Source organism: Cherax quadricarinatus, chromosome 43 (genome assembly GCF_038502225.1).
Source record: "Cherax quadricarinatus isolate ZL_2023a chromosome 43, ASM3850222v1, whole genome shotgun sequence".
NCBI classification, from domain to species: Eukaryota; Metazoa; Arthropoda; class Malacostraca; order Decapoda; family Parastacidae; genus Cherax; species Cherax quadricarinatus.
This window is the reverse complement of record NC_091334.1, coordinates 3,852,722-3,875,037: the sequence shown is the minus strand read 5'-3', so window position 1 is coordinate 3,875,037 and position 22,316 is coordinate 3,852,722. Positions and strand designations below refer to the sequence as shown.

General features: G+C 39.4%; 1 protein-coding gene across 3 annotated transcripts in view; it reads right to left on the bottom strand.

Moving 5' to 3' along the window:
* Syx8 (syntaxin 8) overlaps window positions 1–22,316 on the bottom strand; it is an 80,728-nt gene that overhangs the window by 13,241 nt on the left and 45,171 nt on the right. For all 3 annotated transcript variants that reach the window (XM_070093514.1, XM_070093515.1, XM_070093516.1), the window contains exons 4-6: window positions 21,365–21,495; window positions 18,808–18,900; window positions 7,259–7,360 (exon numbers count right to left, since the gene is read on the bottom strand). In XM_070093514.1, coding sequence (XP_069949615.1) covers window positions 7,259–7,360; window positions 18,808–18,900; window positions 21,365–21,495 — 326 coding nt within the window. The remainder of the gene's footprint in view (window positions 1–7,258; window positions 7,361–18,807; window positions 18,901–21,364; window positions 21,496–22,316) is intronic.

Sequence of the window (22,316 nt, the reverse complement as noted above, 5' to 3'; positions counted from 1 at the left end):
TTCGTCAACTGGCATAGGATTCCCAGGATTAGCCTCAAACCCTTCAAAATCCCTTTTGTCTGCACATTCTGGCCACAGTTTCTCCCAAGCAGAGTCCAAGGTCCTCTTAGTCACTTCCTCCCAAGCCTTACCTATAATGTTTACACAATTGAGGATGCTAAAGTGATCTCTCCAAAACTCTCTTAGAGTCAATGCAAAAATTTGACCTTAATGAAGCTCATTTCCACAGAAAGTCGCTCTGCCACGTCTGAAGGATGACCAGGAGCATTGTCTAATACCAGGAGGCACTTAAGGTCTAATTTCTTTTCAATTAGGTAATTTTTCACAGTGGGGGCAGCATGGTGTAACCAGTCATAGAAAAAGTTCCTAGTGACCCATGCCTTACTGTTTGCCCTCCACATTGCCCTCCACATTGTTTTTCCTGAACACTCTGGGAGTTTCAGAGTGATACACCAATAAAGGTTTCACTTTGCAATCACCACTAGCATTGGCACACATCAACAGAGTAAGCCTGTCTTTCATAGGCTTATGTCCTGGGAGTGCCTTTTCCTCCTCAGTAATGTAGGTCCTGCTTGGCATTTTCTTCCAAAACAGGCCTGTTTTGTCACAATCAAACACTTGTTCAGGTTTCAGTCCTTCACTGTCTATGTACTCCTTGAATTCCTGCACATATTTTTCAGCCGCTTTGTGGTCCGAACTGGCAGCCTCACCATGCCTCATCACACTATGTATGCCACTATGATTCTTAAATCTCTCAAACCAACCTTTGCTGGCCTTAAATTCACTCACATCACCACTAGTTGCAGGCATTTTTCTAATTAAATCGCCATGCAACTTCCTAGCCTTTTCACATATGATTGCTTGAGAGATGCTATCTCCTGCTATCTGTTTTTCGTTTATCCACACCAATAACAGTCTCTCAACATCTTCTATAACTTGCAATCTCTGTTTTGAAAACAAAGTTGCACCTTTGGCAAGAACAGCTTCCTTGATTGCCGTTTTCTTGGCCACAATAGTAGCGATGGTTGATTGGGGTTTTGTGTACAACCTGGCCAGCTCGGAGACACGCACTCCACTTTCATACTTAGCAATGATCTCTTTCTTCATATCCATAGTAATTCTCACCCTTTTTGCTGTAGGGTTGGCACTAGAAGCTTTCTTGGGGCCCATGGTGACTTATTATGCAGGTGCAATCACTAAAAAGGCTGTGATAATATGAAATGTTCCGATTGTATGCTTGGAAGCGACCGCGGTGGCTGGCTTGTAAACACTGGCACCCACGGAACAAGTGAGGTGGGCTCAGGCCGCACGTGGATGCGTCTCAAACGAATCGTGTTGAGCGAGTTTTTTAGCGCTAGCCGAGGCAAAATTTTTGCGTTAAAATGTATCGCTAGGCGGATTTAACGTTATGCGATGCGTTTGTTAGGCGAGGGTCCACTGTATTTGGAAGTTGACTTGTCAGTGGATGGGTTTATGAAGGATGAAGTTAACCATAGAATTGATGAAGGAAGAAAGGTGAGTGGTGAGTTGAGGTATCTGTGGAGACAAAAACCATTATCCATGGAGGCAAAGAAGGGAATGTTCAAAAGCATAGTGGTACCAACACTCTTATGTTGGTGTGAAGCTTGAGTTGCAAATGCTGCAGCAAGGAGGCGGCTGGAGGCAGTGGAGATATCCTGGTGTAAATATTATGCAGAGAATTCGGAGTGTGGAAATTAGGAGGAGGTGTGAAGTTACTAAAAGTACAGTGGAACCTTGGCTCACGAACGCCCCACCATGCAAATTTTTCAGGACATGAACTGTCGTTCAGTCAATCTTTTGCTTCTGAATACGAACGAAATTTCAGGATGCAAACTTCTCCCTTAAGGGAGGCTCCTTAAATAAATAATTTATTTATTTCTTTGCAAAGGTTACAATGTGTATTTATATATCATAATATGACTGGAGCAAAGAAAGTCACTATCATGCCGAGGCATTTTGGGCAGACTTAACCTAATACTAATAGACTACTAAGTCTAGACAGGTGAAAAGTGTACTAGTAGTGGTTACCTATGTTTTGCTGATGGTGGTGCCAACTACTGGCAGCCTTTTGATGTTTCTCCTTACTGTTATTATTATTATTATTATTATTAGCAGAAGTATGTATGTGGTGATGGGATCTTGATTTAGGGAATTGGATCTGTGCTCCAGTTCCCTTAATAATAATAATAATAATAATAATAATATGTATTAATAATAATAATAATAATAATCCTAGGTAGTAGGTTGGTAGACAGCAACCGCCCAGGGAGGTACTACCGTCCTGCCAAGTGAGCAAAATGAAAGCCTGTAATTGTTTTACATGATGGTAGGATTGCTGGTGTCCTTCTTTCTGTCTCATAAATATGCAAGATTTCAGGTATGTCTTGCTACTTCTACTTACACTTAGGTCACACTACACATACATGTACAAGCATATATATATACACACCCCTCTGGGTATTCTTCTATTTCCTTTCTAGTTCTTGTTCTTGTTTATTTCCTCTTATCTCCATGGGGAAGTGGAACAGAATTCTTTCTCCGTAAGCCATGCGTGTTGTAAGAGGCAACTAAAATGCCGGGAGCAAGCGGCTAGTAACCCCTTCTCCCGTATAAATTACTAAATTTAAAAGAGAAACTTTCGTTTTTCTTTTTGGGCCACCCTGCCTTGGTGGGATACGGCCGGTGTGTTGAAAGAAAGAATAATAATAATAATAATAATAATAATAATAATAATAATAATAATAATAATAATAATAATAATAATAATAATAATAATAATAATAATAATGGAATAGTTTTAAAAATGCAGTATTAGAATGTGGGGCAGAAGTTTGTGGTTATAGGAGGGTGGGGGCAGGAGGAAAGAGGAGTGATTGGTGGAATGATGAAGTAAAGGGTGTGATAAAAGAGAAAAAGGTAGCTTATGAGAGGTTTTTACAAAGCAGAAGTGTTATAAGAAGAGCAGAGTATATGGAGAGTAAAAGAAAGGTAAAGAGAGTGGTGAGAGAGTGCAAAAAGGAGAGCAGATGACAGAGTGGGAGAGGCACTGTCAAGAAATTTTAATGAAAATAAGAAAAAATTTTGGAGTGAGTTAAACAAGTTAAGAAAGCCTAGGGAAAGTATGGATTTGTCAGTTAAAAACAGAGTAGGGGAGTTAGTAGATGGGGAGATGGAGGTATTAGGTAGATGGCGAGAATATTTTGAGGAACTTTTAAATGTTAAGGAAGAAAGAGAGGAAGAAAGATGGTATACCTCAGGGAGGTATACCATCTTTTAGGAGTGAAGAAGAGCAGAATGTAAGTGTGGGGGAGGTACGTGAGGCATTACGTAGAATGAAAAGGGGTAAAGCAGCTGGAACTGATGGGATCATGACAGAAATGTTAAAAGCAGGGGGGGATATAGTGTTGGAGTGGTTGGTACTTTTGTTTAATAAATGTATGAAAGAAGGGAAGGTACCTAGGGATTGGCAGAGAGCATGTACAGTCCCTTTATATAAAGGGAAAGGGGACAAAAGAGACTGTAAAAATTATAGAGGAATAAGTTTACTGAGTATACCAGGAAAAGTGTACGGTAGGGTTATAATTGAAAGAATTAGAGGTAAGACAGTGAAGGATTGCGGATGAGCAAGGAGGTTTCAGAGTGGGTAGGGGATGTGTAGATCAAGTGTTTACACTGAAGCATATATGTGAACAGTATTTAGATAAAGGTAGGGAAGTTTTTATTGCATTTATGGATTTAGAAAAGGAATATGATAGAGTGGATAGAGGAGCAATGTGGCAGATGTTGCAAGTATATGGAATAGGTGGTAAGTTACTAAATGCTGTAAAGAGCTTTTATGAGGATAGTGAGGCTCAGGTTAGGGTGTGTAGAAGAGAGGGAGAATACTTCCAGGTAAAAGTAGGTCTTAGACAGAGATGTGTAATGTCACCATGGTTGTTTAATATATTTATAGATGGGGTTGTAAAAGAAGTAAATGCTAGGGTGTTCGGGAGAGGGGTGGGATTAAATTATGGGGAATCAAATTCAAAATGGGAATTGACACAGTTGCTTTTTGCTGATGATACTGTGCTTATGGGAGATTCTAAAGAAAAATTGCAAAGGTTAGTGGATGAGTTTGGGAATGTGTGTAAAGGTAGAAAGTTGAAAGTGAACATAGAAAAGAGTAAGGTGATGAGGGGATCAAATGATTTAGATAAAGAAAAATTGGATATAAAATTGGGGAGGAGGAGTATGGAAGAAGTGAATGTTTTCAGATACTTGGGAGTTGACGTGTCGGCGGATGGATTTATGAAGGATGAGGTTAATCATAGAACTGATGAGGGAAAAAAGGTGAGTGGTGCGGTGAGGTATATGTGGAGTCAAAAAACGTTATCTATGGAGGCAAAGAAGGGAATGTATGAAAGTATAGTAGTACCAACACTCTTATATGGGTGTGAAGCTTGGGTGGTAAATGCAGCAGCGAGGAGATGGTTGGAGGCAGTGGAGATGTCCTGTTTAAGGGCAATGTGTGGTGTAAATATTATGCAGAAAATTCGGAGTGTGGAAATTAGGAAAAGGTGTGGAGTTAATAAAAGTATTAGTCAGAGGGCAGAAGAGGGGTTGTTGAGGTGGTTTGGTCATTTAGAGAGAATGGATCAAAGTAGAATGACATGGAAAGCATATAAATCTATAGGGGAAGGAAGGCGGGGTAGAGGTCGTCCTCAAAAGGGTTGGAGAGAGGGGGTAAAGGAGGTTTTGTGGGCAAGGGGCTTGGACTTCCAGCAAGCATGCATGAGCGTGTTAGATAGGAGTGAATGGAGACGAATGGTACTTGGGACCTGACGATCTGTTGGAGTGTGAGCAGGGTAATATTTAGTGAAGGGATTCAGGGAAACCGGTTATTTTCATATAGTCGGACTTGAGTCCTGGAAATGGGAAGTACAATGCCTGCACTTTAAAGGAGGGGTTTGGGATATTGGCAGTTTGGAGGGATATGTTGTGTATCTTTATACGTATATGCTTCTAAACTGTTGTGTTCTGAGCACCTCTGCAAAAACAGTGATAATGTGTGAGTGCGGTGAAAGTGTTGAATGATGATGAAAGTATTTTCTTTTTGGGGATTTTCTTTCTTTTTTGGGTCACCCTGCCTCGGTGGGAGACGGCCGACTTGTTGAAAAAAAAAAAATAATAATATAATAATAATAATGTCATTTTTAGACATTTTTCATAATTTTTTCATATGTTTGTGCCAAATGCTTCAAAATACAAACAGGTAACCCTCTGGGTGTCTGTAGGCACTGGGAGACCACAGCTATCTCACAGCCAACCAAGGATCAAAAGGAAGAGGAGGTGTGCCGCTCTGAGTGACCGCAGCAGACCCTTGGGATGTGTAATTCTGTCTTATATTGCACAAATTTCTTACACAGTGCCTCGCCCAAAGAGACAGTACTCGCATATAATCAGCAAGAAGCTCAGGAAGTGATTAGAAACTATGAAAAAAGCTAGAGAAACGAAGAAGGCAGCAGCATAGAGTGAGGCAGCTGGCCGCCACCACCACCACCACTATGGCCACGGCTGCCACCACCACCACTGTGGCTGCCGTCACCACCAACACCACCACTGTGGCCACTGCCACCACCACCACCACCCCTGTGGCCACTGTGATCACATCTGTCTTGACCACACTTGTGGTAACATATGTGACAACCTCACCACTAATCATAGATAAACACAAGCTAGGTGTAGGGTTATGGACTGGGAAGATACTAGAGTGGGAGAGTAAACGGCGGATGCTTTCTGCCGCTGCCGGAGTCGCCATCACTTGCCATATTATGGCCTATTTTATTCATTCCAGAATATATATCATGTTTCTATGTTATTAATACAGTGGAATCTCTACTTGCAAGTTTAACCTGTAAACGGTCCAAGAAGATCTATGTTCACATGCGTAGCGCTCCAAAAGTAGATCTACTTTTTTTTTACATATTTTCAAATATAACAAAAAAAAAATAATGTCAACCCATTCATATTGGAATGTTTACTCTTGAATTGTTTACTCTGAAACAGCCAAGCAATGGACCATTTCTCCTAGGTTGAGCTCTATTTCAAGGTACTTTTCATCGTGAAAGCAATTAAAATCATATCTATTTCTGTAATATATCTTCCATTCTATCAAATGAGACCAAAAAAATGAGAATACAACCATAAAAACCATTCGAAATTATCACTAAGGGGTGGCTAATTGCTGGGAAGTAAACTTCATTATTTATGCTTAGATTTCTTTCATTTTTGGTGTACATTAAGAATCAACTTTCCATTATACATTGCCCAAGTTTCAATAAGATAGTCCAACAAACATGTGAGATACAATTCCTGAGATCAAGAGCAAGAGCCCCTCACCAATGTCAAGAAACCCGTCTTGAGGTCTGCTCGCTTGAAGAAATTTTGCTCACGTATGGAAGCAAAAAATCGACCCATCGACTGCTCATATTTGGAAAAACTCGCACGTGGACATGCTCGCAAGTAGAGGTTCCACTGTATTGTTTAATATGTCATATTAGATGAATTGTGATAGATAACTAAGCCATAGAGTTGATATTAGCATTATTTTGTCATGCTTCCTGAGAGGCTGGAACGGATTAATTGCATTTCAATTAAATTAAATGAGGAAAATTGACTCAGCATACGAACAAATCTAGATACGAACAACATCATGAAACGGATTAAATTAGTAAGCCGAGGTTCCACTGTATTAGTCAGAGGGCTGAAGAGGGGTTGTTGAGGTGGTTTGGTCATTTAGAGAGAATGGATCAAAGTAGAATGACTTGGAGAGTGTATAAATATGTAGGGGAAGGAAGGTGGGGTAGGGGTCATCCTCGAAAAGGCTGGAGGGAGGGAGGGGGTAACAGAGGTTTTGTGGCAAGGAGCTTGGACTTCCAGCATGTGTGAGCGTGTTATATAGAAGTGAATGGAGACGAATGGCTTTTGGGACCTGACGAGCTGTTGGAGTGTGAGCAGGGTAACATTTTGTGAAAGGATTCAGGGAAACCGGTTAGCCAGTTTGGAGGCACTTTTGAACTGTCGTATCTGAGCGCCTCTGCAAAGACAGCGATTATGTATGAGTGAGGTGAAAGTGTTGAATGATGATGAAAGTATTTTTTGGGGGGGATTTTCTTTCTTTTTGGGTCACCCTACCTCGGTGAGAGATGATCGGTGTGTTGAAAAAAAAAAATTCTATGTACAGTATATCAGTACTTACGCCATGTCCTCGACTTTTCTGTTATAACAGAGATCTGGCCTGTTTCATCGACAATGCGGTTCTGCGTGTTATCTGTTCGGTCGGCAATCTCATCCAGTAACTCTGTTGAAGACATAAAATAAATCAATAACCAGAGTTCATACAAATGAAAAGACTAAGCTCTCTTCCAGAGTAACTGCAGAAACAACAAACTTGGTTTAAAGTTCAATAAACCTGAGCCTGCTTATATTTATCCATTTCCCCCATTAACAATAATGCTTTCAGGTATGATTTATGATTTGGGACATTAGTGCTATCGGTCTGTAATTCTTTGCAATTGATTTAATGCTACTCTCATGGAATGGGGCTATATCTGTTGTTTTCAGTGAGTGTGGGATGACCATTTATTTATATAGAAAATTATTTGGGTAATACTATGTATTTATGAGTCATACAGTACCTGGGAAACAGAAGGCAACCAGGTTTGATCCAAGGAATAAAGTAATAAATTCTTAGATTAAGAGCCCTTCAGATACACTAAAATGGCATTAAATAGATATACTCCATGGGAAAATGGAAAAGAATCTTTCCTCCATAAGCCATGTGTGTTGTAAGAGGTGACTAAAATGCTAGTAACCCCTTCTCCTGTATAAATTACTATAAGTAAAAAGGGTCGCCCTGCCTCAGTGGGAGACTGCCGGTGTATTGAAAAAAAAAGTAGAAACAAAGATTTGTACATGATTGGAACCTACACTGACATCACTGGTGGCATTTCCTGCCCTCAAATCTCACTGTGTGCTGTGCATAAGTAGCCCAACATTTGATGCCAATTAATTGTACCAAACAATATCTCAGTACACAGTGTCATCCAGTACCAAAATGGTGAGTGTACTGTGGACTTAGTACAGCACATTGTCTCATAACTGTTTGACTACTTTTATATGTAGATATTTGATTTGAAGGGATTTGGGAAAACCAGTTAAGTTGACTTGAATCCTGGAAGTGGGAAGTACAATGCCTGCACTCTGAAGGAGGGTGGAGATATTTGTAGTTTGGAGGGGCATATGAACTGTAGTATCAGTGTGCCTCTGGCAAGACAGTGATGGAATGAATGATGGAGAAAGTGTTTCTTCTTTTTCGGGTCACCTCGTATTGGTGGGAAATGACCAGTGTGTTAAAAAACAATTTTATTTTACAATGAATGATAATACTATACAAACAGAAATATGAAGTCTATAATTCATGAATGAAAAAATGAGAAATTTTTTCATAGTTCCCAAAATGAAGAATAAAGAGTGACTGAACCAAATCAATATAGATACATCACCTAAATTATTGTTTTAAAGTAATGTGATGACAGTTATGACTACAGGTCGGCCATCACTAATCCGGCATCATTGGGACCTGTAGTGTGCCGGATTTAGTAAGTTTGCCAGATTACAGAGTGGTTAGGTTGGAATACACTTAATTAACCTATCAAAAGAGACTCTTTCTGTTACATCTTCCTTATTTTCGTCACTACTTTCTCCTCCACTGGCTTGCTACTGTGGATTTACAACCATCTGCACAATTTCTGAGTCAGTGTATAATGATGAAATTTGAGTCAGTATAATGATTTGAGTCAGTATAATGATGAAATTTGAAATTATGCTAGCCGAAATTAGTGTCGGATTACTCGTGGAACTGGATAACTGATTGCCGGATTAGTGATGGCCGACCTGTACTACCTCACAATATCTTTGAATAATTGTTGTCTGTCATAAAACTAGATATAGTAGGGCCCCACTTAAATGGCAGGTTAGGTTCCAGGCTACCGCCGTAAAGCGGAAATTGCCATAAAGTGGAACACCCTTTTTTTCCACTTATAAATGCATATAAATACAGTGGAACCTCTACTTGCGAGTTTAATCAGTTCCATGACCTTGCTCGCAACTGGATTTGCTCATTTGCAGAGTCAATTTTCCTCATTTAAATTAATTGAAATGCAATTAATCCGTTCCAGTGGAATTCTGTACTTCAATAATTTCGCTAATATCAACTCCACGGTTTATTTATCCATCTCACTTCATCTAGTATGACACAATAAACAACATAAATAACATAGAAACCTGATATATACTCTAAAATGAATAAAATATGTCATTCACGTAGTGGTACGGGCGGTGTCGGCGGTGGACGAGAGTTTGTCTGGAGACTGGGCAAAATACTTCATGAATAATTTCGCTAATATCATCTATACAACTTATTTATCTATCACAGTTTGTCTAATATGACATAACGAACAATATAAATAACACAGAAACATAATATATACTATAGAATGAATAAAACACGTCATTCATGTAGTGGTATGGGTGGTGTCAGAGGCCGACAAGAGTTTGTCTGGAGACAGGACAACATACTCCTTGAATATTTCGCTATCAACTCTACAGCTTATTTATCTATCAAAGTTCATCTAATATGAAATAATAAACAATATAGATCACATAGAAACCTGATATATACTCTAGAATGAATAAAATATCCCATTTAACAGGTGGAAGCGGCCACAACCGCTCCCTCTTTGTTGTGGTAAACACTGCCATCTAGTGACAGCCTTTTGAAGCTGTCTATTATTATAATTATTATATATAGTACATTATTATTATACATGTATATGTATTATTATTATACATATTATATTATTATTATTGTATTATTATACTATTATTATTATACATATTATTATTATACATATCATTATCATTATTATTTCCAATTTCCAATTTCCAATAAATAAATAAAATAAATAAATAAAGAATTAAGAGTAAGACGGAGAATAGGATAGCAGATGAACAAGGAGGCTTTAGGAAAGGTAGGGGGTGTGTGGACCAGGTGTTTACAGTGAAACATATAAGTGAACAGTATTTAGATAAGGCTAAAGAGGTCTTTGTGGCATTTATGGATTTGGAAAAGGCGTATGACAGGGTGGATAGGGGGGCAATGTGGCAGATGTTGCAGGTGTATGGTGTAGGAGGTAGGTTACTGAAAGCAGTGAAGAGTTTTTACGAGGATAGTGAGGCTCAAGTTAGAGTATGTAGGAAAGAGGGAAATTATTTCCCAGTAAAAGTAGGCCTTAGACAAGGATGTGTGATGTCACCGTGGTTGTTTAATATATTTATAGATGGGGTTGTAAGAGAAGTAAATGCGAGGGTCTTGGTAAGAGGCGTGGAGTTAAAAGATAAAGAATCACACACAAAGTGGGAGTTGTCACAGTTGCTCTTTGCTGATGACACTGTGCTCTTGGGAGATTCTGAAGAGAAGTTGCAGAGATCGGTGGATGAATTTGGTAGGGTGTGCAAAAGAAGAAAATTAAAGGTGAATACAGGAAAGAGTAAGGTTATGAGGATAACAAAAAGATTAGGTGATGAAAGATTGAATATCAGATTGGAGGGAGAGAGTATGGAGGAGGTGAATGTATTCAGATATTTGGGAGTGGACGTGTCAGCAGATGGGTCTATGAAAGATGAGGTGAATCATAGAATTGATGAGGGGAAAAGAGTGAGTGGTGCACTTAGGAGTCTGTGGAGACAAAGAACTTTGTCCTTGGAGACAAAGAGGGGAATGTATGAGAGTATAGTTTAACCAATGCTCTTATATGGGTGTGAGGCATGGGTGATGAATGTTGCAGCAAGGAGAAGGCTGGAGGCAGTGGAGATGTCATGTCTGAGGGCAATGTGTGGTGTGAATATAATGCAGAGAATTCTTAGTTTGGAAGTTAGGAGGAGGTGCGGGATTACCAAAACTGTTGTCCAGAGGGCTGAGGAAGGGTTGTTGAGGTGGTTCGGACATGTAGAGAGAATGGAGCGAAACAGAATGACTTCAAGAGTGTATCAGTCTGTAGTGGAAGGAAGGCGGGGTAGGGGTCGGCCTAGGAAAGGTTGGAGAGAGGGGGTAAAGGAGATTTTGTGTGCGAGGGGCTTGGACTTCCAGCAGGCATGCATGAGCGTGTTTGATAGGAGTGAATGGAGACAAATGGTTATTAATACTTGACATGCTGTTGGAGTGTGAGCAAAGTAACATTTATGAAGGGGTTCAGGGAAACCGGCAGGCCGGACTTGAGTCCTGGAGATGGGAAGTACAGTGCCTGCACTCTGAAGGAGGGGTGTTAATGTTGCAGTTTAAAAACTGTAGTGTAAAGCACCCTTCTGGCAATACAGTGATGGAGTGAATGATGGTGAAAGTTTTTCTTTTTCGGGCCACCCTGCCTTGGTGGGAATCGGCCAGTGTGATAATAAATATAAAATAATAATATTATTATACATATTATTATACATATTATTATCATTATTATTATTATTATTATCATTATTATTATTTTTATTATTATTATTATTATTTAAATAATTTGTAATTTTTATTCACACAAAAAATATAAGATTTACTGTTATTTCTCATTGCAATAATTGTATAAATAATGTCAACCCATTCATGACTGCATACTGGAATGGACAGTGATGTCATTTGTTTACTCTTAAACACAGCCAAGCAATGGACCATTTCTCCTATGTTGAGCTCAATTTCAAGGTACTTTTCGTTGTGAAAGCAATCAATATCATATCTATTTCTTTAATATATCTTCCATCCTATCAAATGAGACCAAAGAAACGAGAATACAATCATAAAATCTATATGAAAATACCGCTAAGGCGTGGCTAATTGCTGGGAAGTAAACTCCATTATTTATGCTTAGATTTCTTTCATTTTTGGTGTACGTTAAGAATCAACTTTCCATCATACATTGCCCAAGTTTCAATAAGATAGTCCAACAAACAAATGAGATACAATTCCCGAGATCAAGAGCAAGAGCTCCTCACCAGTGTCAAGAAACCCGTCTTGAGGTCTGCTCGCTTGTAGAAATTTTGCTCACGCATGGAAGCAAAAAATCGGCCCATCGACTGCTCATATTTGGAAAAACTCGCACGTCGACACGCTCACAAGTAGAGGTTCCACTGTACTAGATAACAAGTTTACACTAACATATATTAAGTTAGCAATACAACTAGGCATTAAAAAACAATAAAAAATTAAAATACACATATAGTACACTCATTACTTACCTTAAAATATCTGTAGTCTTAATCTAGGGCGAGATGAGTAGTATTTATTGTAAGAAATCAAGTGTGGTATGTATGGTAGCCAGCCAGGCTACCATACCAGGCCACCACACCCACATTCTATGACATTTAAGCATCTCAGAGTGATAAAATGCATATACAGTTCACTCATTAATTACCTTAAAACATTTGTAGTCTTAATGTAGGGTCAGAGGTGAGTAAACAAGATAAAATGAATGAATGAGAGAGGCATACGTGAGTTTTGTAAACAAACCAAGCGAACACGTCTGGTTTTGTACAAGTTACATTGTGTACAAGTTGTCTCTACATTCATAAGGTAGAATAAATAAAAAGGAACACTCCCATTCTCATGAAATACCATTTTTAGAAGAAATGACACTCTGAGTGAAGGCATACAAAAGGAATAATTTTCTACAGTTACCCCTAATAACACATTTTCTCTGATGTTGGACTAGAGAAAATGTTATTCTAGCCGTCAATCATACAAGTCATCTGGCTACCATATCTCGTATTTATGTTAATTTATTCTACTGTGGGGTGTGTTTATCATCTTTATATGTTACGTATCATGTTCATTACATAATTTTGAAAAAATATCATAGATGGGTTAATGAAAATGTGTATATTAATGAGACTTAGTGTTTATTATTGAGTATTATTATCATTACTAATATGGCATCTCAAGACATAAGACACTCTTACTGATTTTAATGTGTAACTGCATACCAACACAGTGTGTACGTTTATTTAGGTACAGGTCTACATAACTATAATTATCAGAGTACAGTGGACCCCCGCATAACGATTTTAATCCGTGCAAGAGGGGTAATTGTTATGCGAAATAATCGGTATGTGAATGAATTTTCCCCATAAGAAATAATGGAAATAAAATTAATCCGTGCAAGACACCCAAAAGTCTGAAAAAAAAAAATTTTTACCACATGAAACATACATTTTCCCACACACAAAGAGAAGGATACATGTACAATAGTAGAGTAGTACATGCACAGTATATATTGTGCATGTACTAGTCTACTAAATGAAGAATAAATGACACTTACCTTTATTGAAGATGCAGCAATGACTGATGAGACACTGTGTCCTGGGAGTGCCTTTTCCTCCTGAGTACTGTAGGTCCTGTTTGGCATTTTCTTCCAGAACAGGCCTTATCACACTGTGTATGCCACTACGATTCTTAAATCTCTCAAACCAACCTTTGCTGGCTTTAAATTCACCAATATGAGCACTAGTTCCAGGCATTTTTCCCTGTTCACCTGGGTGTTAGTCGACTTGTGTGGGTTGCATCCTGGGAGACAAGATTAAGGACCCCAATGGAAATAAGTTAGACAGTCTTCGATGACACTGACTTTTTTGGGTTATCCTGGGTGGCAAATCCTCTGGGGTTAATTGTTTCTTGGTATTCTCAATAAGCCACACCAACAACGGTGCTACAGCAGCAGCAGCAGCTGACGGTGGTACAGCAGCAACAGACGATGCTACAGCAGCAGCAGACGATGCTACAGCAGCAACAGACGATGTTACAGCAGCAGCAGATGATGCTACAGCAGCAGCAGCAGCTGACGGTGGTACAGCAGCAACAGACGATGCTACAGCAGCAACAGACGATGTTACAGCAGCAGCAGACGATGCTACAGCAGCAGCAGCAGCTGACGGTGGTACAGCAGCAACAGACGATGCTACAGCAGCAACAGACGATGTTACAGCAGCAGCAGACGATGCTACAGCAGCAGCAGCAGCTGACGGTGGTACAGCAGCAACAGACGATGCTACAGCAGCAACAGACGATGTTACAGCAGCAGCAGACGATGCTACAGCAGCAGCAGCAGCTGACGGTGGTACAGCAGCAACAGACGACGCTACAGAAGCAAAAGACGATGTTACAGCAGCAGCAGACGATGCTACAGCAGCAGCAGCAGCAGCAGATGACAGTGCAGCAGCAGCAGCAGCTGACAGTGCAGCAGCAGCAGCAGCTGTACCACCAATAGTAGCGATGGTTGATTGGGGTTTATTATACAACCTGGCCAGCTCGGAGACACGCACTCCACTTTCATACTTATCAATGATCTTTTTCTTCATCTCTATTGTAATTCTCACCCTTATTGCTGTAGGGTTGGCACTAGAAGCTTTCTTGGGGCCCATGGTCACTTATTTTCCAGAAAAAGCACCGAAAACACTGTAATAATACGAAATATTCCGATTGTATGCTTGGATGTTACCGCGGAGGCTGGCTGGTAAACAATGCCACCGGCGGAACATGTGAGCGTGGCTCAGGCCGCACATTGGACGCGTCTCGGACGAAAATCGGTGAGCGGGTTTTTAAGCGGTATGTGAGGCAAAATTTTGGCGATTAAAGCAAGCGGTATGCGGATTAATCGCTATGTGATGCCATCGGTATGCGGGGGTCCACTGTATAATTATCAGGGAGGTACTACCGTCCTGCAAAGTGAGTGTAAAACGAAAGCCTGTAATTGTTTTACATGATGGTAGGATTGCTGGTGTCTTTTGTCTGTCTCATAAATATGCAAGATTACAGGCATGTCTTGCTACTTCTACTTACACTTAGGCCACACTACACATACATGCACACATTTATTTATACACAATCATCTGAGTTTTCTTTGATTTTATCTTAATAGTTCTTGGTCTTATTACTTTTCCTTTTATATCCATGGGGAAGTGGAATAAGAATCTTTCCTCCGTAAGCCATGCGTGTTGTAAAAGTCAACTAAAACGCCGGGAACAATGGGCTAGTAACCCCTTTTCCTGTAAAGATTACTAAAAAGAATAAGAAGAAAATTGTCAAAGTGGGAAGTCTGAATGTGCATGGATGTTGTGCAAATGATAAGAAAGAGATGATTGTGGATGTTATGAATGAGAAGAAACTGGATGTCCTGGCTTTAAGTGAAACAAAGCTGAAGGGGGTGGGAGAGTTTCAATGGAGAGGAATAAATGGGATTAAGTCAGGGGTTTCAAATAGAGTTAGAGCTAAAGAAGGAGTAGCAATAATGTTGAAGGATAAGCTATGGCAGGAAAAGAGGGACTACAAATGTATAAATTCAAGGATTATGAGGAGTAAAATAAAGATTGGATGTGAAAAGTGGGTTATAGTAAGTGTGTATGCACCTGGAGAAGAGAGAAGTGTAGAGGAGAGAGAGAGATTCTGGGAAATGTTGAGTGAATGCATGGGGAGTTTTGAATCAAGTGTGAGAGTAATGGTGGTTGGGGATTTCAATGCTAAAGTGGGTAAAAATGTTATGGAGGGAGTAGTAGGTAAATTTGGGATGCCAGGGGTAAATGTAAATGGGGAGCCTTTAACTGAGCTATGTGTAGAAAGAAATTTGGTAATAAGTAATACATATTTTATGAAAAAGAGGATAAATAAATATACAAGGTATGATGCAGCACATAATGAAAGTAGTTTGTTAGATTATGTATTGGTGGATAAAAGGTTGATGGGTAGGCTAAAGGATGTACATGTTTATAGAGGGGCAACTGATATATCGGATCATTATTTAGTTGTAGCTACAGTTAGAGTAAGAGGTAGATGGGAAAAGAGGAAGGTGGCAACAACAAGTAAGAGGGAGGTGAAAGTGTATAAACTAAGGGAGGAGGAAGTTCGGGCGAGATATAAGTGACTATTGGCAGAAAGGTGGGCTAGTGCAAAGATGAGTAGTGGGGGGGTTGAAGAGGGTTGGAAGAGTTTTAAAAATGCAGTATTAGAATGTGGGGCAGAAGTTTGTGGTTATAGGAGGGTGGGGGCAGGAGGAAAGAGGAGTGACTGGTGGAATGATGAAGTAAAGGGTGTGATAAAAGAGAAAAAGGTAGCTTATGAGAGGTTTTTACAAAGCAGAAGTGTTATAAGAAGAGCAGAGTATATGGAGAGTAAAAGAAAGGTGAAGAGAGTGGTGAGAGAGTGCAAAAGGAGAGCAGATGATAGAGTGGGAGAGGCACTGTCAAGAAATTTTAATGAAAATAAGAAAAAATTTTGGAGGGAGTTAAACAAGTTAAGAAAGCCTAGGGAAAGTATGGATTTGTCAGTTAAAAACAGAGTAGGGGAGTTAGTAGATGGGGAGAGGGAGGTATTAGCTAGATGGCGAGAATATTTTGAGGAACTTTTAAATGTTGAGGAAGGGAGGCGGTAATTTCATGCACTGGTCAGGGAGGTATACCATCTTTTAGGAGTGAAGAAGAGCAGAATGTAAGTGTGGGGGAGGTACGTGAGGCATTACGTAGAATGAAAGGGGGTAAAGCAGCTGGAACTGATGGGATCATGACAGAAATATTAAAAGCAGGGGGGGATATAGTGTTGGAGTGGTTGGTACTTTTGTTTAATAAATGTATGAAAGAGGAGAAGGTACCTAGGGATTGGCGGAGAGCATGTATAGTCACATTATATAAAGGGAAAGGGGACAAAAGAGATTGTAAAAATTATAGAGGAATAAGTTTACTGAGTATACCAGGAAAAGTATACAGTAGGGTTATAATTGAAAGAATTAGAGGTAAGACAGAATGTAGGATTGCGGATGAGCAGGGAGGCTTCAGAGTGGGTAGGGGATGTGTAGATCAAGTGTTTACATTGAAGCATATATGTGAACAGTATTTAGATAAAGGTAGGGAAGTTTTTATTGCATTTATGGATTTAGAAAAGGCATATGATAGAGTGGATAGAGGAGCAATGTGGCAGATGTTGCAAGTATATGGAATAGGTGGTAAGTTACTAAATGCTGTAAAGAGCTTTTATGAGGATAGTGAGGCTCAGGTTAGGGTGTGTAGAAGAGAGGGAGAATACTTCCAGGTAAAAGTAGGTCTTAGACAGAGATGTGTAATGTCACCATGGTTGTTTAATATATTTATAGATGGGGTTGTAAAAGAAGTAAATGCTAGGGTGTTCGGGAGAGGGGTGGGATTAAATTATGGGGAATCAAATTCAAAATGGGAATTGACACAGTTACTTTTTGCTGATGATACTGTGCTTATGGGAGATTCTAAAGAAAAATTGCAAAGGTTAGTGGATGAGTTTAAGAATGTGTGTAAAGGTAGAAAGTTGAAAGTGAACATAGAAAAGAGTAAGGTGATGAGGGTATCAAATGATTTAGATAAAGAAAAATTGGATATAAAATTGGGGAGGAAGAGTATGGAAGAAGTGAATGTTTTCAGATATGTACTTGGGAGTTGACGTGTCGGCGGATGGATTTATGAAGGATGAGGTTAATCATAGAATTGATGAGGGAAAAAAGGTGAGTGGTGCGTTGAGGTATATGTGGAGTCAAAAAACGTTATCTATGGAGGCAAAGAAGGGAATGTATGAAAGTATAGTAGTACCAACACTCTTATATGGATGTGAAGCTTCGGTGGTAAATGCAGCAGCGAGGAGACGGTTGGAGGCAGTGGAGATGTCCTGTCTAAGGGCAATGTGTGGTGTAAATATTATGCAGAAAATTTGGAGTGTGGAAATTAGGAGAAGGTGTGGAGTTAATAAAAGCATTAGTCAGAGGGCAGAAGAGGGGTTGTTGAGGTGGTTTGGTCATTTAGAGAGAATGGATCAAAGTAGAATGACATGGAAAGCATATAAATCTATAGGGGAAGGAAGGAGGGGCAGGGGTCGTCCTCGAAAGGGTTGGAAAGAGGGGGTAAAGGAGGTTTTGTGGGTGAGGGGCTTGGACTTCCAGCAAGCGTGCATGAGCGTGTTAGATAGGAGTGAATGGAGACGAATGATACTTGGGACCTGACGATCTGTTGGAGTGTGAGCAGGGTAATATTTAGTGAAGGGATTCAGGGAAACCGGTTATTTTCATATAGTCGGACTTGAGTCCTGGAAATGGGAAGTACAATGCCTGCACTTTAAAGGAGGGGTTTGGGATATTGGCAGTTTGGAGGGATATGTTGTGTATCTTTATATGTGTATGCTTCTAAACTGTTGTATTCTGAGCACCTCTGCAAAAACAGTGATAATGTGTGAGTGTGGTGAAAGTGTTGAATGATGATGAAAGTATTTTCTTTTTGGGGATTTTCTTTCTTTTTTGGGTCACCCTGCCTCGGTAAGAGACGGCCGACTTGTTGAAGAAAAAAAAAAAATATATAAAATATGAAATAACTTTTAAAAACACTTGAAATTTTTGGAGTTTCCAGACATAATGGAGAGACATGGTGCTTACAGAGCTCACGGAGAATGTAAACAAACAGGGTGGGATGCAGTGACTGTATTAGAAAGTCAGGTGGGGGGAGCCGTATAGCGAGTTTTGGTCATAATTTGCAATGCCTGTATTAGCGGAACGCCGTAAAGTGAAATGCAGTAAAGCGGGGCCCCACTGTATAATACAAATAACAGCAATCAAACATGGAGACAGTGGGTAAAACCACTTCTACCAAACACGAAACAATCAACTGTAATTAAACAAGAAAAAGAGAGTTGGTAAAACAACTTGCACTTACCATTGTGTTCATCTACCTCTGTACCAATAGCTGAGGCAATTCTCTTTTGCTGAGATACTACCTGAGACAATACCTCAAGACCAGATTCTTGTTCTGTAATCAAAACAAATAACATAATGTAGTCATTCTCAGAGTGAACAAAAGAGTTATCATTAGATAATGAATTGATGTTTAGTATATTTCACACATTCTTAAACAATTTTTGTTTTTTTACCTTAACAGCTGTCTCCTGCAAAGGCAGGGTGATCCAATGAAGAAAACCCATTTACCATCATTTATTCAACTGCTGTCTATCCAGAAGTGTGCTGATATCACAGTTAGTTACCTCAGACTACTACATCCCCACCCCTCCTTCAGAGTGTAGCAACTGCCCTTCCTACCTTCAGGACTCAAATCCAGCTAACTGATTTTCCTGAATACTTTCACAAAGTTACTTTACTCACACTCCAACAGCATGTCCATTATAAACCACTTGTCTCCATCCGCTCCTGTCTAACACACATACAAGCCTGCTGGATGCTCAAGCCCCTAAAACTCAGTCTCTTTAACCCCTTCCCTACAACCATTCCTATCCCTCTTATTTTAAATCCTCTTTGTCAACCTAACCTTCTCCATCCTCTCTACATGCCCACACCACCTCAACAACCCTCCTCAACTCTCTGAATTATAATCTTGGTTACCGTTTAATTTCTAAACTCCGAATTCTCTGCATGATATTCACACCACAGTTGACATATCTACAACATTCAAAACCGATGCCTCACACCCACATTGTAATGTTTTAAGTAATTTAATCATTATATTGTTAAGACTAATTCATGGGAAGTGAATATGTAGTAGATTATAAAATAAAACATTAAATCAGGAATAATTTTATTATTAATTTATACAGACCTGCAAAGGCTCCATTTTCGGTTACTATGATCAAGCACTCATTTAATCCACTCATTCTTGTTCATTCTACAATGCATAACAATGGTTACATTATTGTACAAAAAAGGTATACATAAACCTCACAAGCCTAATGCTTGTGACTATCTTGTACAGTGAGACTTATTATTGATGGTGCATAATACTGACAAGATGAAGAATAAGACACCTGTGCAACATCTGGGTATCTTTATTGATGAAATGTTTCACCTGCACAAGCTTCTTCAGTTGAATGCAACACTGGAGACAGCAGGGGTAGTTTTGATGTGATCAGTCCGTCACCCTTGTTGGGCGACAGACTGATCATGGTGAGGTCTATCCCTCATGCCTGAAGCATAGGCATGAGCCCGGACTGTACTTCAATAGAATTATATACTGACAAATATGCTAACAAGACACTGTCTCCAGGATTGTATTCCCCCGTATTTGACTAAAGAAGCCTGTTATGCAGTCAAAACATTTCAACAAAGATACCCAGGTGTTGTGCATGTGTCACATTCTTCAGTATGTGAGACCACTTTTATTACTCAGGCATACTGTACTTACTTTACTTAGTTTCTTAAAGAATAAAGAGGCACAATAAAGTGACTGGAACCATACACAAATTACCCACACAGAGGAGAGTGAAACTTATGACGATATTACTGTCAATGTGATGAAAGAAGTCCAGTGACGCTACTGCATTATAAAAATAAAAGCAAAATGTCTTCTTCCACTTAAATCATTCATTTCAAGCACATACAATAAATCTGTTAGTGTCTTAATGTTTCCAGGGAGTGTAACCTCACTGCCTGGTCTCAGATCAGATAGTCTATATTTGAAGGAATATAAAATAAGACTAAGAACAATTAAGAAACACAAGCAATTAAAGTGCATATTAAATGTGGGCGAGGGGCTTGGATTTCTAGCAAGCATGTGTGAGCGTGTTAGATAGGAGTGAATGGAGACAAATGGTTTTTGGGACCTGTGAGCTGTTGGAGTGTAACCAGGGTAATATTTTGTGAGGGATTCAGGGAAACGGGCTAGCCAGACTTGAGTCCTGGAAATGGTAAGTACAATGCCTGCACTTTAAAGGAGGGTTTGGGATATTGGCAGTTTGTAGGGACCTCTAAACTGTCATATCTGAGCATCTCTGCAAAGACAGTTATTATGTATGAGAGAGGTGAAAGTGTTGAATGATGATGAAAGTATTTTCTTTTTGGGGATTTTCTTTCTTTTTGGATCACCCTGCCTCAGTGGGAGACAACCAATGTGTTGAAAATTAAATGTAAACAGATATTTTCAAGATATACTGCAATCTAACATGTTCATGAAACAGAAAGAAAAATACCAGCAATTCTCCCAACACAAACAATACCCCGTCACATGACAGGATGGTGGGAAGAAGGGGTTAGTAACCCCTTCTGTATAAATTATTACATGCAAAAAGAAGAAAAACTTAAGTTTCTCCTTTTTTGGGTCACCCTGCCTCAGTGGGAGACTGCCTCTGTGTTAAAAAATAATAAAAAGACAGGATGGTTGTACCTTTGTATGGAGAAAACAGCATATAGTATGCCATCAATTGTACCAGGTAATATACAAAAAACAAATGACTTTCTTTTCCAAAAGAACATTTACATAAAATCACCTTGAAGTAAGCGTTGCTGCTGCTGACGTAATTCATCTGTGCTGAGGTCAGCACTGCTGTCCTCTCTGTCATCCTCCACACCCCAGCCTGAGGCTGCATTCTCAGCTGGTCCTACTGAGCGGTATTTTCTCCTAGAAAAAGAGATATGTCAATTAGTGTAAATTATTTACATTCCAATTATAGTCAGCTCTTTTATAAAGTTACTCTAAATAGCACAAATTTTTTGCAAATGAAATTTTAAGGCATATTTAAAACAAAATGACACATGGGAAAACCTTGAGAGTACAGGAGAGCCCCATATATATAACTCCGACTTTTTGGTGTTCCATGTTTTTGTTGGCTTTCAATTGAGCCATTATTCATTATGTTTTGTGCTTTTACCTCTTTTCCACCTTATCACCATTTTCTTACAACAGCTGCGCGAGGGAAGGACAAACAGCGCCATATTTTAAGGTAAATATTGTATGCACTGTGCATTTTATTTTTTTATGTTTTATGTATAGCTGTATAAAGCACTTAATATATGATAGTGAAAACATGTTATCAGACATTTTTGACACATTCTATAATGAAAAAATGCTCTTTTCCATCTGCTAGCGATTTTCACTCATTGTTTAGGGTCTCGAACCTTAGGAGCCGCAGGAACGGGGCTTGTCTGTAAGTGCTATTCAATATTCTGAAACAATTTTTCAACCCAACTTACAAAAAAAATCCATTATATACAAAAGTGTCATAAGAGCTGACTGTACATCAATTTTTAAAATCAATTCATAACCTAAGCCCCAAATAGAAGAGTCCTGGAGATGGGAAGTACAGTGTCTGCACTCTGAAGGAGGGGTGTTAATATTCCAGTTTTATAACTGTAGTGTAGGCATGCCTCTGGCAAGACAGTGATGGAGCGAATGATGATGAATTTTTTTTTTTTCAGGTCACCCTGCCTTGGTGGGAAACG